The 18,837-nt window shown below is 38.7% G+C and overlaps 1 protein-coding gene across 2 annotated transcripts in view; it reads right to left on the bottom strand.

Annotated features, from left to right (window-relative positions):
• Positions 1-18,837, bottom strand: part of Clcn5 (chloride voltage-gated channel 5) — a 187,541-nt gene that overhangs the window by 12,649 nt on the left and 156,055 nt on the right. For both annotated transcript variants that reach the window (XM_055597536.1, XM_055597537.1), the window contains 6 exons: positions 18,103-18,202; positions 15,958-16,145; positions 5,989-6,111; positions 5,119-5,325; positions 863-943; positions 88-630 (listed from right to left, as the gene is read on the bottom strand). In XM_055597536.1, coding sequence (XP_055453511.1) covers positions 88-630; positions 863-943; positions 5,119-5,325; positions 5,989-6,111; positions 15,958-16,145; positions 18,103-18,202 — 1,242 coding nt within the window. The remainder of the gene's footprint in view (positions 1-87; positions 631-862; positions 944-5,118; positions 5,326-5,988; positions 6,112-15,957; positions 16,146-18,102; positions 18,203-18,837) is intronic.

The raw sequence follows: 18,837 nt of genomic DNA, 5'->3' as shown, positions 1-18,837 counted from the left end.
CAAGATTGTATAATACTTTGACTTTGCCTTCTAAAGCCCACATCCACACAGAACATTCATATAGAATTCATCAAAAGAATTTCTCACCTTCATGCCAAAGGTGAATATAGTAATGACTATTTTCAATATGAGTGTCAAAGCCAGCTGCCACATGGCATTGTAGACTCCCGCACCAGCCGGTCTGTCAGGCAGCTCACTGCCTTTGCTTGTGTTGAAATGGTTCTCATAATCACAGAGCTTGGAGGAGTCCAGAAGGCCACAGTCATTGAACAGCTCAGAAATGAGCTCACTCGTGCTCATCCGGGTATATTCATTGGGGAAAGCCAAGATGGCAGTGATGGCTGTCACAATGAGTACCTCTACCACAGGATACTTGCCCAACTGTGTGGTTTTGCGCTTCCGACACCAGGCAATGTTTGTGCGGATAAATAGGGCTCCCCAAAGGCCACCGAATATGCCGAGCACAATGAATGGCACAAGTTCAAAAAGATGCCATGGGGTGTGAAACTCCACATAAAATAGAACTAAGCGGCTGTTTCCAAATGGATTGATGGAGCGGAGTGTGAATGCTGCCACCAGAGCAGCAAAGAATGAACGCCATAGTGTTTTGAGGGGAAAATAGTAGCTGACCTACAAGACAGAAGGTGAGAAAGCAAACTTAGTCAGTATACCAAAACTATTTCAAATGAAATGCTGGGGCTGCTGACATTATGGTCAAGGTTGAAAACTTTCCAGACATTTCCAGTTACACTCCAAAGGACCAAGTTGAGCAGAACACCCAGGGACTGCAATATACATAGATACTGGTCAAGACTTCTAATACCAAGGTATATATATATGCGCTGCAGACTGAAGTCATTACCTCTTCCAGGCTGAATAATACTCCACCAATAGGGGCCCCAAAGGCTACAGATACACCAGCAGCTGCTGCAGCTGATAAGACCTACAATTCAAAACGTAAAATCAGCAATAGAGTAATATTGGGTTTTTTACATTCAATCACATTTTAAAGGAATGTTCACAGACACTAAAAATTAAAAAATAAAAACTTTACGTGGTTGACCACTTTCACATAAGTACCAATAAATGGACTCAGTGGGTTATATATAAGTGTGTCTGTAACATCAATAATCAAAGAAAAACATATCAGCAATTTGAGAAGGAGTGACTGGGGCATGTGGGAGAGGTTGGAGAACAGTAAGGAAAGAGGGGAGGTAGTGTAATTATATTTTAATTAAAAATTTCAAAAAAAAGAAAAAAAAAACTATTTTTACATGTTCCATATCCTGAAAAGTAAAGTTCAACTTCTATTTACTTGGAGAGTAAATACTGTATGTTAGATGTTGAATAATGGCCTTTACTTTGTGATTGAGGAATTGCACTTAGTTCTAAATTGAGGCCCCAATGACAATCCTCCCAGTGCAGTAAGTGAACTTGAGTTTGAAGATCCAGAAACAGTGAGCTGTTTCACCAGCACATTTGTTTCTTTTTGTTTTTGAAATTACAATTTCTTTGACATGGACTCAGTGGTCAGCTCTTTGATCATCTCCCTCTGGTGAGGTGGTTTTACTAGGCCACAGAGAAAGAGGATCCAGGCAGTCCTGATAAGACATGATAGGCTAAGGTCAGAAAAAAGGAGAGGAGGACCTCCTTCATCAGTGGACTAGGTGAGGGACATAGTACGGGAAGAAGGAGGAAGGGTAGGACTGGGAGATGAGGGAGGGGACTACAGCCAGGAAACAAGTGAAAAAATTGTAATAAATAATAATAATAATAAATAACAATTTTCCCTTCCCTTTCTTCTCTCCAAACCTCCCAAATATTCTTTCTTACCGTCCTTCAAATTTATGGCCTTTTCCTTTATTACTAATTTATATTACATGGATATATGTATATCCATTAGATAGATAGATAGATAGATAGATAGATAGATAGATAGATAGATAGATATAGATAGATAGATATAGATAGATAGATAGATACAGATACAGATACAGATATAGATATAGATATACCCTGCTCAGTCTGCATAATGTTACAGACCTGGCTGTATGTTTTCAGACCTGGCTGCTTGGTATTGGATAAGCAACTGGTGTCCTCTTCCCTGGAGGAGACTATTTCTCCCACTTCTCAGCATTCCTTAGTTGTATGTAGTTCTTTTTGTAATGGCTGAGGCCTCATGGGCTTTCTCCCTTGGACATTTTAGGAAACATTTTAATGAGATATGACAGAAAGCTCTAATGATATAAAAGTGGCATAGTAGTTTAAAAATGCCCACATACTGTATCTTATTCCAATATCAATGGCCCACAGAAACATAAATAGGGAGATGACTAGACTTTTAAAGGCAAAGAAGACAGGTGGCAAGGAAAGGGAAGGAAATATAGCATCAGCAGAAAAGAAGGACAAAAGAGGGGAGGTGAACAAGTCGTGTTCGCCAGAGCCCACCGGCAGAGTTGAACAGTTCTTGAGTAGGAACTGAGGATTGAAAGAAAATTAATAAACCAACACATGGGATCTGTTCGAGAGGGCTTCCAGTAGAAACTAGTCACACTTGTTTATTCCATAATTCCTTTTTCATAGAGCAAAGCACCTCAGTGCAATGAAGGGGTTCATGGAGAAGTCAAACTTGTTTACCTTGACCACCTGTCTGTGTGATCCTCACACAAACAAAAGGTAAACTTGGAAAAACATCCTGCCTGCTGTCTCAAACAAAAGAAGGTGGACTTGGCAAAACATCCTGCTTATCCCTAATTCCAGGTGAAGGTGAGTTTTTCACTGAGAGCTCAATAACAAAGCAGCCTGACAAACCAGCAGCTCTCCACAGGTGTTCAGAGAGGATTTCAGTGTGTGGAAGCATGGATGTGTAAAATATGAACAGAAAAAAGTCATTTCCTTGAATACTAGTAGCTGTGAAGACAGATGATTTAGAAGCATATATTAAAGATAAAATTGAGCAACATGAAGAATTTTGAAGAATAAAATATTTCTTGGCAAAATAAGTAGGCTGGTTTCTCTAGGACTGGCAGACCATTTAGGGAAGTTAAGGAGGGAATGGGGTGAAATCTTTGATAAACCTCTGAAAAATGAGAGCTTTGAAAAGTCACAGCTCAAACGACTATCATTTGAGAAGGACAGGGAAGCCAAAATTCAACTTGTAAAAGATTTCATGGGATATGCTTATGATGAAACAGAAGGGGAAAATCTCGAGTTTTATATTAGAGAATGGAATCTCTGCATCCCTTTCCAACTCATCTGTTTCCACCTATCCGCTCACTGCGATGAGGCCAATGGTCACAAACAGATTGTGCTGCTTTTGAGAACCACAAAATAAGATAACTTTCACAAGGCTCTGGGCTTAGGCCCCAGCAGCACAGAACAGACACTAGGGATATCTATGCTACAGAAAATAGACTGACCATCCAGACGTTCATACTGAACATCCAGGTATTCATAAGAGTCTATTCAGATAAATGTTTGGCAAGTTTCATACAAACTTTCATAAGGAAACTAGTTTCAAATTCAGCTCCATTATGTAAAGGCAGCATCAACTAACACTTATTCTTGCCATTTAGAATGTTTCTCTTTTCATCTATTTCACTTGTTGCATATTATTCCTGTTTAAAAACTTTTTGAATTTAATATAGCTTCTGTGTCCCTCTACAATAGGACAATCTACTCACACGTCCCTCTGTCACTCCTGCTTGCTTTCCTTTCCTTTCTGACTTTTCCAGGAACTTTCCACACTTAATAATCAAACTATTCCACACTTAAAACCTCAGCATTTTCAGTTTCCAAATCCTGTGGCTAATCTTTTTGTTTGTTTGTTGTTATTTTCAGGAGAAATCACTGTGTTCAAGTTTTACAAGGTGTGCTTTTTAATAAAATGATCTTGGCTTCAACCTACTGCACCTGTGATTTTTAGGCCCTTCAAGGACAATAAAAAAAAAAAAAAAGAAACACTACTTTCTTAGGTCCTTGATTATTAGCAAAATAAAAGTAACCAATGACTTGAAACATTTTTTTAATATTCTTCCTCCTCAAAATAGTATACATTAACACATGGCTGAATCTGAGAAAACCACAGTGATACTTTGGAAATAATTTATCTGAGTTGAAGCAAGAGGCAGGAAGAGAGAGGTTTAACACAGATAGGAACTAATTCAAGAGTGGCATTTAGTAGAAATAAAAGATGAAAAAATACACCATTTGAAACATACAGCAATTCCTCAGAGTTTATTATTTTCTGTAACTTCTTTTTAAGAAGTAAAAGATATAAATATAATAAAAAGTTCAAGTCCTCACTTCTCTTTTCCTTCTACTTTATTTTCCCACCCACCATAAGCACATGCTTTTCACAGTTGATAATAAACTCATTTCCAGATATTTTTGGGTTTTGTGTTTGTTCATCTACATGGATGCAGGTATAAACATGTGAGTACAGGTGCATGTATGTACAAGGGGAAGTCAGACATCAACCTGGAGTGTTGTTTCTCAGGCACTGTCCCCTTTGTTTTTGAGAAAGCATCATTTCTTATTGGCCTGGTATCGGACAAACAGATAAGACTGACTGGCCAATGAGCATACCAGAGATCGTACCACTTTGTAAAAACGGGTTTTGGGCCCTTGTGTTTGCAAGGTAGCTATTTTATTAGCTAAGGCAGCACCCAAGCCCTAGATATTTTCTTCATAAGTGCACATAAATACATTTTTAAAAATTACTCAAATTATCTCATAAACAGAAGTCACAAACTGGCTTTAGTGTTCTGTTGTCAGCAGTCCATGTCAATATATTTAGGGCCATCTCATTCTTTTAAATGGTTACACAGTTTTCTATGATATGAGAAGAACAGATTTTTTTTTTTTGGTCAAGTCCCTATTTAATGACATTTTGTGAATTTCTGACTTTTACAATGTTCATAAGTTTGTATTAACTATCCCTAGACACCTGTGCATATGCCCATGCTAGGATGGTTATAAGATGGACTCCTAGAACCAAACTTGCTGAACCAAAAGCTATTTGAATTTACATGTGTGAAATCCCCAAATTCTCACTCTTGAGATTCTAGTACTTATATTCCTAAGGAGAAAGAAACTGTTAAGGTGACATGTCCTTACCTCTCTGCGCTTGGCTTCATTCTTCCGATATTTGTTGAAGCAGTGGCACAGGATGTTCCCACAGCAGCAAGCCACGTGCACTAGGGGGCCCTCTTTGCCCAGGCTCAAGCCTGATGATACTGCCAGCACCAAAGTGATAGTTTTGATGACAAGGGTCCACTTACCCAAATAGCCCCTAATAATGAAACCACTCAGGATAGTTTTTATCTGCAGGCCAAACACAGAGATTGAATAAGTAAAGACTAAGTTAAAGGAATGAGGCCAAACAGTTAAAATCTGCACCCCTTACAAGAACTATGTAACTCCTCAATAAGGGATGTATACGTACTTGTCCCAAGAGGGATCTTAGTATGGGAGAGACTGGAAAAGCCAGAGGTAGTCTGCAAACTTCCACAGACTTTTGGCAAGTTAAAGAGCTGTGTGGCAGCTGGAATTAGTTTATTGTAAAGAAGAAAGTGTGTGGATGGAGAAGCAGGAGTAGCTGAGAAGGAACAGTTATTCCCTCTGGGTATGAAATGTTCTGAGGATAAGGTTAATGTTTGAGAAACAGCCTGAAAGAGTAGATATAGCCTGAAGTATTTGCCAAAGAGAGTTGGGACTATTACTTAGTCAGAGAGCAGACAGGAGCAGAGCCATCTTGATAACTTAAAGCAATCTAAGCCCCAAATAGGTAGGAATGAGATTTGAGCCAACATCTCCCCTCTTCTGTCCCAAATCCCGTAGCCCAGGCTGACAGAATACTCAAAGGAAAATTTAGATGAACTGTAGATGCCCTTAGGCTCTGACCCTGACCAATACTAACCAAGTATATATGCAAGACTACAAAGAAGATTTTGGCAAAAAAAAAAAAAATATTTATACTGTACTCACTTCAGGGATTCCAGAGCCACAGGCATAAGGTGCAAATGCCTTGACAAGAGATACGGCAAGGAAAGCAAACAGGAGAGCCCAGAGGACATACATGAAATAATTGACTATGTAGGCAAAGGCCCCCTGGAAAAAGACAAAAAGACAGACACTGTTTTAGTGTAAATAGCTGGGTGGGGAATGCAGCACTTCTCAGTAACATTTTACCAGGAAAGGAGGCGGGAAGAACAACAATGGTAAATTGCTTAAACATCTCTTTACAGGCCATTCATCAGGAAAACTACTGAAACACCATTTGGCCCTTTGGTACTACAAATCACATGCCTTGCTGCAATCAAAGGAAATTTTCAAAGGATTCTAAGAGTTGATATGTTGGAGAAGAAAACTGAAAACCTTCAGACAAGACTCAGTTTTGACTTTGAAACATCTTACTATGTAACTTTGGATGGCTTAGACCAGTGGTTCTCAGCCTTCCTAAAGATGTGACCCCTTTATACAGTTCTTCATGTTGTAGTAATCCCGAACTATAATATTATTTTTGTTGCTACTCCGTAACTGTAAGTTTCCTACTCTTATGAATTGTAATGCAAATTCTATTTCAACATTTCATGCTTCAACATTCCATTACCCTTACATATCTGATAGGCAGATGGTCTTAGGCAACCCCTGTGAAAGGGTCATCTGACCCCAAAGTGGGACATGACCCACAGGTTGAGAACCACTGGCCTAGAACTTGCTGTGTAAACTGGGCTGACCTCAAGGTCACAGAGATTCAACTTCCTCTCTAGACAGAGGCAAAGACCAGGAGGCCACGCTCTTAGCAAGTGAAGGCTCATTTAGTTTATTATGCAGGATCTTGATATACAACCCTGTCTGGGCTCCAACTTGTAGCAATCTTCATGCCTCTACCTCCCAAGTACTGGGACTACTACTAACTGAAACCACAACTGGTCACAATATAATTTTATTAGTGTTTTTGTCAGTTTTGCTGTCCAATACATATGATTCTATGTCAAGTTTAACAAGAGTTACAATATCCTCTCCAGTTTCTGGAATGGGTGAAACTTGAATACATATTTGAAGTGATGACAAGCTTTAACATTACATTACCCTTGCCTATCTTGGTGTTAAATTTCTTAATAATTGTTTACTCTGTTTGGTTAGGGTAAGTAGCATGATATTGGAGGCGGGGTTGTTTTCATTTTGTTTCAGTTTTTAATTCTGAAGATTTAAGCCTGGGTAGCATACATGCTAAAACACATGCTCTACTACTGAGCTATATTCCCAGCCTTCATGTTTGTTTATTTATGAGTTGTTGTGATTGTTGCTTTGAGAAAGGTTCTCATGTAACCCACAATAGTCTTGCTATCATTATATAACAAAGGGCACTCTTAAAACTGTTAATCCTTTACTTTCCAAGTGCTTGAATTACAGCGATGCACTACTATGTCTGGCTCTAGGATGCATGCGTACCTGTGTATGTACTGTCTTTGTGCAAGTGCCAATGGAGGCCAGAATGTGGCATTAGATCCCCTGGGGCTGGAGTTACAAGCAGTTATGAGCTGGGGATGTGGGTGATGAGACACAAACTCTGGTATACTAAAAGAGCAGCAAGTACTCTTAATAGCTGAACCATCTCTTGAGCCCAAAAGCCTTGATGTTTTAATACACATACATACACACACACACATAACATACATATATGTGTGTGTGTATAAACAGTTACTATAGTTAGAGATTTATATAACACCCACCCTCCATAATTATGTTTCTTTGAATGAATAGTACATTTTCAGTGCTTAGTATTCTTTTTGTTGTTGTTTTTCTGTGTAACTCTGCTGTCCTAAAACTAGCTGTGTGTAGACCAGGCTGGCCTCAAACTCACAGAGATCAGTCTATGTCTGCCTACTGAGTGTTAGTGTTTAGTATTCTCAACTGTAGTTCTCATGTGATATATTAGATCTTTAAACTTATTCATCCCATCTAATTGCCAATTTATACATTTGGCTGCCTTCTCTCGATTTCCTACCCCTCCCTTTCCCTAGAAACCACCATTATAGACTGTTAAGCATTTAACAAATATTTCACGTGTAATGATTACATCTTAGAGTAACTGGTACCACAGAGATGGCAAAAAAGCATTTTGAGTAGAAACTATATGACTCTGAGAAGTCCAGGTTCTCCAAAGAAAAGGAAATATTTATTTTCATGTGGACAGAATATACTTTTGGTATGCATATATGTATGATAATGAAGTGTGATAACTAGAAAATATAGTTTTGAGCACAAAAATGATTCATTAACATTAAATAGTGATGCTTTGCCAAAAAGCAATACTGAACACCAAGGGTTATACTTCAGATGATATGGAATACAAAGCTCAGTGGACTTCTGACTTTGCAAAACATAAAACACTGTGAGAATTCAAAGGCCTGAACAGGGAGAATCAGGAATCTACAGTTTTCTTAGTTGTGAATTTGACATAAATTTTCCATGATCTTATGTCCTTAGAGAATGATTATTTCTTGTCCTTTAAGAAGAGCTTGTGAGCAAATGGACTCCAGAGGTAGGAAACAAAGAGGGAAAGGCAGTCGAAAGGAAAGTAACAGAAACTGGCCAGAGGCAGAGACCAGGAGGCCAAACTGTTGGCAAGAGAAGGCTTCTTAAAGTTTCATAGACTATTTCCCCAGGCAATGATTTCATTCATAAAAGAGCCAAAGAAATCTTTTGTTTGAGCAAATCTCAGGCTCTGCTTTACAAGGAACTCCTGGAACAGACCCATAATAAAGGGGTAGTTAAACAGGGAAAGCACAAGGGAGCCATCTTACATATCATAAAATTACAGCTCTCTCTTCCTCCCTCTCTCCCGCCTGCTTTTGGTTATCATTTTGTACATACAGCTAGAGAAATGAAATGGGCTGGTGATGTTGGTCTTGGGTAGAGAGTTCATCTAGCATATTCAATGCCCTAGGATCAACCTTCAGGCTCACAAAAGCAAAAACAAACCAACAAAAACAGAGAAATATGTTCTATGGGTTTTAGATATACCAATTTCCTGTACTATTATTATGCCAAGTGTTAACCATAAAAAGAGGCCAGATGAGAGGTAAAAAAATTGATTATGTAACTGCCTTAAAAAATAAGTGGCTGGCAAGATTTCTCAGTGGTTTAAGGTAACTACTGTAAAGCCTAAAGACCTGACACATAATAGGAGAGAATCAACTCCTGCAAACCATTCTCTGACCTCAACACATGTGCCATGGCCCACATGTGCCCACATACATAAACATATATTAGAGGAATTTATTTTATAAAGTGCTCCCTGGAGGTGGAGATTGCTCAGTGGTTTGTACTTGCTGCTCATCAGAGGGCTCACCAGACCCCTTATCAGACAGCTTTTATCCATAACACCAAGTTCAGAGGATCTAATGTCTTCTGTTGGCCTCTGCAGGCACCAGGCACACATATAGATAAAACAGTCATACACATAAAATAAAAAGAATTAAAAATTTAAAAAATGAAAACAAAACAATTGCTTCCTTCAAAGCAAGGGAAACACATATATTCTCTCTCCTTCTCTCTCTCTCTCTCTCTCTCTCTAATTTACCCCAACTTGTAAGACTTCTTAAACTTTTTTTTTCCCAGATCTTCCTAACACATAAATAGAGGAAGCACTTGGGAATAGAAGTAAAACAGAAATTTTCTTTCTTCCTTAAAACAAAACAAAACAAAACAAAACAAAACAAAACAAAACAAAATGCAGAGAAGAGTATGACAGCTCAAACCTGTAATCCCAGGATTTGGGGGACCAAGATAGGATTACTGGGGTTTGTAGACTAGAATAGACAAGAGAGTGAGACTGTTCCAATCAAATAAAAATCCATGGAGATACCCAAAAACCTGAGGCAGGAAGATCACAAATTTGATGTCAGCAAGGCAACTTCAATATCCTATCTCAAAACAATTTTAACTTAATTAAGTTGTTTATATATTTATTGTTTTCTTGAGATAGGGTCTTACTATGTACCCCTAACTGGCCTCAAATTTGCAGTGACCCTCCTGCCACTAATTTACAGGTATGAGACACATTATAGGTATGAGACACTAAACACGGCTCAAAAAATTGTAATGGCTTTTCAGGGCCAACAAGACTAACAACACAGGTTCAATCTCTATGCCTATGGTCTACATGTCGAAAAGAAAGAACAGGTTCTCAAAACTTGTTCTCTGACCTCCACACATGTGCTGGGGCACACACACACACACACACACACACACACACACACACACACACATTGTAATTTAAAGATTTTTTTTAATGTTCTAGAGTATACTTTTGCCTAGCATATACAAGGCCCACAGTTCAATTTCAAGTTAAAGAAGAAAAGTTTACATTCCATTTTAAAATCATTGTTTATGGTGGTAGAAAGATGGTTCAGTGGTTAAGAACACTCGTTGCTCTTGCAGAGGCCCAGCATTTGATTCCCAACACCTACATTATGGCTCAAAACCATCTATCTCTAACTCCAGTTCCAGGGATACAAATAATTCTTCTGATCTCCATGAACACCTGGCACACATGTGGTATAAATACATGCATTCAGGCAAAACACTCCTATACCTAAAGTAATAAATCTAAAAAATAATTTAAAACAATGTTTGCACTTAACTAAAAAATTATTCCATTGTTTTCCTGGACTAGGGAAGGGGCATAGAGGGAGAAGAGAGGAGGAAGGTGGGATTGGGAAGATATGAGGAAGGGGTCACAGCTGGGATACAAAGTGAATAAACTGTAATAGATAATAAATAAAAAGAAATTAAAAATATTCCAAACATCCAGGAAAAATCAGTGTTCTGGGAAGGTCTGTAACATTCAGCCAATAATTTAATTATACTACAGTTTGAGACTCTTGCATGTCTTAGTGTTACTACTGCTGTGATGAAACACAAGGACCAAAAAGCAAGATGGAGAGGAAAGGGTTTATTTGGCTTACACTTCCATATTGTTGTTCATCACTGAAGGAAGTCAGGACAGGAACTCAAACAGGGCAGGAACTTGGAGGCAGGAGCTGATTCGGAGGTCATGGAGGAGTGCTATCTACTGGCTTGCTTCCCATGGCTTGGTCAGTCTGCTTTCTTTTTTGTTTGTTTGTTTGCTTGCTTTATCTATTTTATTTTGGTTCTTATAACTACCACCCTTCTCCACCCCAATCCATTCCAACACCCCAGCACAAGGTAGGAGATTGAGTTAGAGGGAAGAGGGAATGTTGAGATCTTTTTACTACTCCTTGCTGATTAGGGACATTGAGTTCTTTGGGGCAAGTCCAATCTTTATCTTGTCAGGATATCTCCAACTTCTTGTCTCTTTTTCTCTTGACCACTTGAAAAACCAGCAACAACAGGAGCAGGAACCAAGGAGGAAAAGTCATTCCCCTTTCTTGGTGCTCCTGCCCTTTTATACCCTCTCTAAAGTCTCCAGAAATAACTATCTTCAGCTGGCAGAATCACGCCCATGCCAGAGCATGCACTAGGCAAACAGTCTGCAGCTGTGGACAATCTGAAGCCGCCCCTATCCCACACCTGGGTTTAAAACAAAAAACATGTTTACATAACATAATTGGGTTTTTAAAGACACCAAAATTCTCACTATGGTATTTATTTTATCCTGATTCCATTTTATATGCTTATAGTAACGTAAAGGGTCACTTAAGCCTCAAATACATGTCTTAGGAGTTGGAAAATATTATATCCTGATTATTTAGTTTTTCCCACCTCAGTATTATATTTGAATATGAAACATCTTCATGTTTTATATACTTGGTCTCCAAATGGTGGTGCCAGTTTGGAAGATTCTGGAGACTTTAATAAATGGGATATAGCTGGAGACAGTAGATCACTGAACACATATCCTAAAATGTATTTTATTTTGAGCTGCTTCCTGCTCTAACATGAAGTGAAGAGATGTCTCTGCCACATGCTTCTGCCACCAGAATTTCTGCTCAAGTGAACAGGAGGCAGCCTGCTTTCTTATAGAACTCAGGACCACCAGCCCAGGGGTGTTACCACCTATAATGGGGTGGACCAACCCCAAAAAATCACTAATTAAGAAAATGCCCTACAGACCTGCCTGCAGCTTGATCATGTTTTTAATTTTTTATTAATTATTTATTACAATGTATTCACTTCGTATCCTCCTGTGGCACCCTCACTTGTCTCCTCCCTATCCCTCCTTTCCTCCCTCTACTCCTCCTATGCCCCTCCCTAGGCCACTGATAGGGAGGTCCTCCTCCGCTTTGATCTGACCCTAGCCAATCTGGTCTCATCAGGACTGGCTGCATTGTCTTCCTCTGTGGCCTGGCAAGGGGGTACCCCACAGGGGGAGGTGATCAAAGAGCCAGCCACTGAGTTCATGTCAGAGACAACCCCTGCTCCCCTTACTAAGGAACCCACTTGGAGAATAACTCTATGGTCTATATCTGAGCAGGGGTTTTAGGTCCTCTCCATCCACGGTCCTTGGTTGGGGTATCTGTCTCTGCACGGCCTTCAAGACCCAGTTTTTGTTTTTGTTTTTTGGCTCTGTTGGTCACCTTTTGAAGCTCCTGTCCCTGCCAGGTTTTTCTATTTCATAAAATTCCATGCCCTCTGCCCAAAGTTTGGCAATGAGTCTCAGCCTCTGCTTCCATACCACAATCAGTACAGTCTTTCAGAGGCCCTCTGTGGTAGGCTCCTGTCCTATTCCCTGTCTTCTCCTGCTTTTTATGCCTATCACATTTGTCCTTCTGAATGAGGACTGAGCATCTTCCCTAGAGTCTTCTTTGTTGTTTAGCTTCTTTAGGGCTATAGACTTTAGTATGATTATCCTATAGTATATCTCTAATAAACACTTATGAATGAGTATATATCATGTGTATCTTTCTGTTTTTTGCTTAGCTCACTCAAGATGATCTTTTCTAGGTCCCACCATTTGCCTGCAAATTTCATGATTTCCTTGTTTTTAATAGATGAGTAATATTCCATTATGTAAATATACCACAATTTCTGTATCTATTCCTCCTCTGTTAAGGGACATATATGTTGTTTCCAGATTCTGGGTATTACAAATAGAGTTGATATAAACATGGTAGAGCAAATGACCTTGTTGTATATTTGAGAATATTTTGGATATATGCCTGGGAATGGTATAGCAGGATCCTGAGGTAGCACTATTCCTAAATTTCTGAGAAAGCACTAGATTGATTTCCAAAGTAATTGTATAAGTTTACATTCCCACCAGCAGTGGAGGTGGGTTCCCCTTTCTCCACATCCTCTCCAGCATGTGCTGTCACTTGAGTTTTTTATCTTGGCCAATGTGACAGGTGTAAGATGGAATCTCAGAGTCATTTTGATTTGCATTTCACTGATGACTAAGGACGTTGAACATTTCTTTTAAGTGTTTCTCTGCCATTCAGTATTCTTCTATAGGGAACTCTCTGTTCAGATCTGTACACCTTTTTAAAATAGGATTACTTGATTTGCTACTTTTTAACTTCTTGAGTTCTTTATATACTCTGGATATTAGCCCTCTGTCAGATATAGGGTTGGTGAAGATCCTTTCCCAGTCGTTTTGTTCTGATGACAGTGTCCTTTGCTTAGAGAAGCTTTTCATGAGGTCCCATTTATTGGTTGTTGATCTTAGAGCCTGTGCTGTTGGTGTTCTGTTCAGGAAGTTGTCTCCTGTGCCAATGAGTTCCAGGCTCTTCCACACTTTTTCTTCTAACAGGTTTAGTGTGTCAGGTTTTATGTTGAAGTCTTTGATCCACTTGGATTTTAGTTTTGTGCAGGGTGATAAATATGGATCTATTTGAATTTTCTACATGTAGACATCCAGTTAGACCAGCAACATTTGTTGAAGATGCTGTCATTTTTGCATTGTATGGTTTTATGTAGCTGGATCTTATGGAGGCAATTTTTTCAATTGAGGCTCCCTCCTCTCAGAGGACTTGAACTTGTGTCAAGTACTATACACATAAAACCCTGCTCCCCAAGCCAATGTGTATAGCTATATATGGATATAAAATCTCTTTATTTCTGACTTTATTATTTATCATTTTCCTATAATTTTCAATTGACTTATTATGGGATGTGTATATGAAACTTAAAATTTTTTGTGAACAAGGTGGATGATAAAATTATTTTAAATTTATTTTTAATTGACTTATCATGATTATATATTCTTATAAGTTATAGAATGATTCTCTGATACATGTACATATGATGTATAGTGATCAAATCAGGATAATTAGTACTTTTATTTACATAAATATTTCATATTTTTTTTATCTTTGAAGCCTCCTAACTCCCTCTACTGCTTCATAAAATACATAAGAAAGGAATATGAATCACGATTAGAGCACTTGCCTAGCATACAGAAGGCCTTGGTTCAGCACCTCAATTAATCATTAGTTGTTGTAAAGTACAGTTACAGTACTGTTTTACAAACTGTAAAATTTTTCTCCTCTCTTCTTGCTGTTCATCTGTTCATTACACAACTTCTCTGTCCCCCTCATTCTCAGCTTCTAGTGACCTTTACTCTACTCTACCTCTATGCAATCAGATGAAAGATAAAATTTAGGAGTACACACATATATTCTAGTTTTATATCTACTTCAGTGACAGAATGCATGAATACAGAGGGAGTTCAAGGGATACCTATTTCTACTGGTGAGCCTGGGAAATAAAAGGGTTTTGTGTGTTTGTTTTGTTTTGTGTGCTTTTTTAGTGGGAGAGAGCTAACAAATAAGGAAGTACTGAATGATAGGAAAAAAGCTGAAATAAAAAATTATTATTGGTGAAAAATACTTGCTTAGGCAATAATGAATATACTAATGAAATTGCAAGAGAGACTGGACAATTTTACTTCCCAGATACCTATTTTGACATGAAGTATATCATAACATTTGCTTATTCTAATTCAGTGCTCAGGGATAAGCTACTTTCTATTTCTATATGATAAACATATTTTAAACCGTTCCATAATTTTTTGTTAGAAATTACATCTTACCTGATGTCTGTCTGACATTTCCGTTGAAACCATCAGAGAAAAGCAATTTTAGCTACACTATGTACTAACAGCTAAGAAGAAGAAGAAACCTAAGACTTCTCTGAAACAAACCAAACTTTTAAATATAAGCAGAAAATGCTTCCAACATGTTGTAAGAGATCGAAATAAGGCTGAACTTAAACCACAAAAGAAGACAGCTGGTTCCACTTTCTTTTGCATGAAAGAAAATAGGGGAAGATTTCATCATTTCCAGGAGTACAGTACAAAAAAAATGAAATAAATATAAGGATAAAATTCAGAGTATAGGGATTCTTATGAAAGAAGGGGTATATGAAAGACCTGGAGGGGACAGGAGCTCCACAAGGAGAGCAACAAAAAGAAAAAAATCTGGGCACAGGGGTCTTTTCTGAGACTGATACTCCAACCAAAGACCATGCATGCAGATTACCTAGAACCCCTGCACAGATGTAGCCCACGACAGCTCAGTCTCCAAGTGGATTCCCTAGTAAGGGGAACAGGGGTTGTCTCTGACATGAACTCAGTGGCTGGCTCTTTAATCACCTCCCTGTGAGGGGGAAACAACTTTACCAGGCCACATAGGAAGACAATGCAGCCAGCCTTGATGAGACCTGATACTAGGATCAAATGGAAAGGTAGGAGGACCTCCCCTATCAGAGGACTTGGAGAGAGGCATGGGAGGAGATGAGGGTGGGAGGGCAGGATTGGGAGGGGTGAGGGAGGGGGCTACAGCTGGAATACAAAGTAAATGAACTGTAATAAATAAATAAATAAATAAATAAATAAATAAATAAAAAAATAAATAAATAGATGAATAAATAAATTTAAAAAGCAAAGTGAATAAATTGTAATAAATTTAAAAATAAATAAACAAATTTAAAAAATCAGAGTATAGAAACTAGTGCTGCACATACCTGATCTGAACTGATGAGAAGCTGGGACCAGCTATTCCATTCTGGACATTTGTCTCTTTCTTCAAAGGTGACATTCTCAGAATTCCAGCAACAGTGTTCATGGTTAAACCAGAATCCCTCTGTGCATATCCCTTCTTTTAAGTCTGTCATCCAGTGAGCAGAGATGTCTATCAGGCCAGCTAAGGAGCCTGATTGAGTTGGGAAGAATGGGAAAGCCAAAGTTAAATTCCATTTCCGAAATTCTTTTTGTTGTTGTTGTTTTCAAGACAGGGTTTCTCTGTGTAGCCTTGGCTGTCCTGGACTTGCTTTGTAGTTCAGGCTGGCCTCAAACTCACAGAGATCCACCTGCCTATGCCTTCCCGAGTGCTAGGATTACAGGCATGTGCCACTGTGCCCGGCCCACTTCTGAAATTCTATCTTTGGTAACTGGAACAAGTTTTATCAGCCAAAGTGAGAGGAAAGAAATTGAAATGACAGGTAAATATATTTCCTATCCCTATCCTACCTGGAACTTCTTTCTGACTGTTAACATGCTTAGTGTTTCACTTACTATCTCTACATTAACACCAGTGTTGGGATAAAGAGAGGCTTAAGAGTGCATACTACTCTCACAAAGGAAATGAGTTCAATTCCCAGCACCCATATTGGGTAGCTCATAACTGCTTGTAAATCCAGCTCTAGAAATGCTTCTGGGCTCCAAGGGCACTTTCACTTACATGTATATACCCACATAAAGACACAAACACATACACATGATTTAAAATAAAAATAAGCACAATTATCTGTGAAATATGTATACTGGGAGAACTAGGGAGAAAGTAACCACAGGGGAGAGGGAGGAGTTTGTTCTTGAAACTCACTTGACATAAGGGATTGCTTTGGCATAGTTTAGGAATGATACTCCATAAAGGAAGTAATAAATTTAAAGTAATAAATTTAAAGTAATAAATTTGTTTAAGATTATGTGATTTGCTTGGCACAGTGTCACAGGCCTCTAACCTGAGTACTCTGATAGTACTGGCCATGCTGGTCTACTTAGCATGCCAGGTAGGGCTAAATAATAACACTCCTCAAACAAAAGCAAAAGCCAAACCACCACCACCCCCCAAAAAAATTACGTGACTCTCCCTATATATATATCAGGTTACGTGAACAGAAATTTCCCATACTGAAGACTCTTTGATGATATTTATCTGCAGTGACTATGGAGGGAAGTTGATGAACATTATGGGTGGCAGGCTAATCCTAGACCGCAGGATTTTGCACCATGGACAGGAGAACTTGCAAAGCGTCAGGAAGGTATTATAGGCTAACATTGCAGCATTCAATTTATAGCAGCACAGAGGGTTGTGTGCAAAGAAGGCTGGCTGGAACCAGAGACCCTTTAGATTCTTACCAAACCTAGGGTATGAGCACACTAAAATGGTCTCAGTGTAAAGGAGTAAGCATCTACAGAACACTCATCAAAGAAATGATGAGAAAGAAACAAAACAAAAAATTGGGACTAAAAGTACTATGACTCATAAACTGATAAGTGCTAAGACAGTTAATGTACGCTACTCCTGGCTGTCATGTTTCAGGTAAATGAAGAAAATCTGACCAAAAGGAATTAAATGGCCCAAGATCATGCTGTGAGTTTTATACCACCTTTACCATTTCTCTACAGCATGATCCTGGGTCACGGACACCACAAGAAAACCAGTAGAATCAACTAACCTGGACCCATAGGGGCTCATAGAGACTGAACCATCAACTAGAGAGTGAGCACGGACGGACCTAGGAACACACGAACACACACACATACACACACACACACACACACACACACACACCCCAGATGTGCAGCTTGGTTTTCATGTGGGGCTCCGAACAGTAGGATCAGGGGTTGTTTCTGACTCTGTTGCCTACCTTTGAATCTCTTTTTCCCTAGCTGGAATGCTTTGTTAAACTTCAATGGGAGAAGATGTGCCTAGTCTTATTGTAACTCAATATGCCCAGGTTGGTTGATATTCATGTGAAGCTTCCCCTTTTCTGAGGAAAAATGGAGGGGGTGGGTAAGGAGAGACTAAGAGGAGAGAGGGGAAACTTTGATAGTGTTGTAAAGTTAAAATACAATACAAAACAAAAAACTATAGTTTACCATACCTGATAAAAGTCCAACAAGGAGCATTAACAACCAGCCAGAAAATGCATCGCTCACACTGTGAATTAAGGCCCAGGTTGATTCTTTGCTTTTATTGGTAATCTAGGAATAAAAAGAAAACATTGGCATACTCTACATATATCTTTCCTTCATTTAAAAATTGTTCATCACAAAAATATAAACTATCTGGGAATAGATAATAACTGAGAATTATTTAGCTGAGCCAATTTACCAAGAGTTAATGAACTTTATCAATTTACTGTAATGTCCAATACCATCAACCTGCTTTGTATTGCAGTGGTCTTTTTCTGCCCTCAATAACAGCTGTCTCAAGAGGAACTGATTCACAGTGAAAAGCTTGATTGTTTTGCAAAGGATAAACAAATGATGGCTGATCTGACTGATGACTTGAAGTTTACTATTCCCGCCTGTGATTGTCAGGAAATTCCTAAGGTTTGATCCCACAAAGCTCTAAAGGTACAGTGATCACAGATACTAAGTGATATTGGTGAAGTGTCTCCTTCATTTTCAGAAACAAGCAAGTATATCTGAGGGCATCAGCATAAGCATGAAGTCTGACTGTTTAGATTTCACCTTGTCAAATTAAATCCGGTGTTCATATTTTTATTTTGTTTTACTTTAGCATTATTTTTTTTATATTTAGTGTGTGTGTGTATGTGTGCGTGAATATGTGTGTGTGTGTGTGTGTGTGTGTGTGTGTGTGTGTGTGTGTGTGT

Source organism: Psammomys obesus, unplaced genomic scaffold, assembly GCF_907164565.1.
Source record: "Psammomys obesus unplaced genomic scaffold, mPsaObe1.curated_primary_1811, whole genome shotgun sequence".
NCBI lineage: Eukaryota > Metazoa > Chordata > Mammalia > Rodentia > Muridae > Psammomys > Psammomys obesus.
Note: the sequence above shows the minus strand (reverse complement) of the source record. Positions and strands in the feature narration are given on the sequence as shown.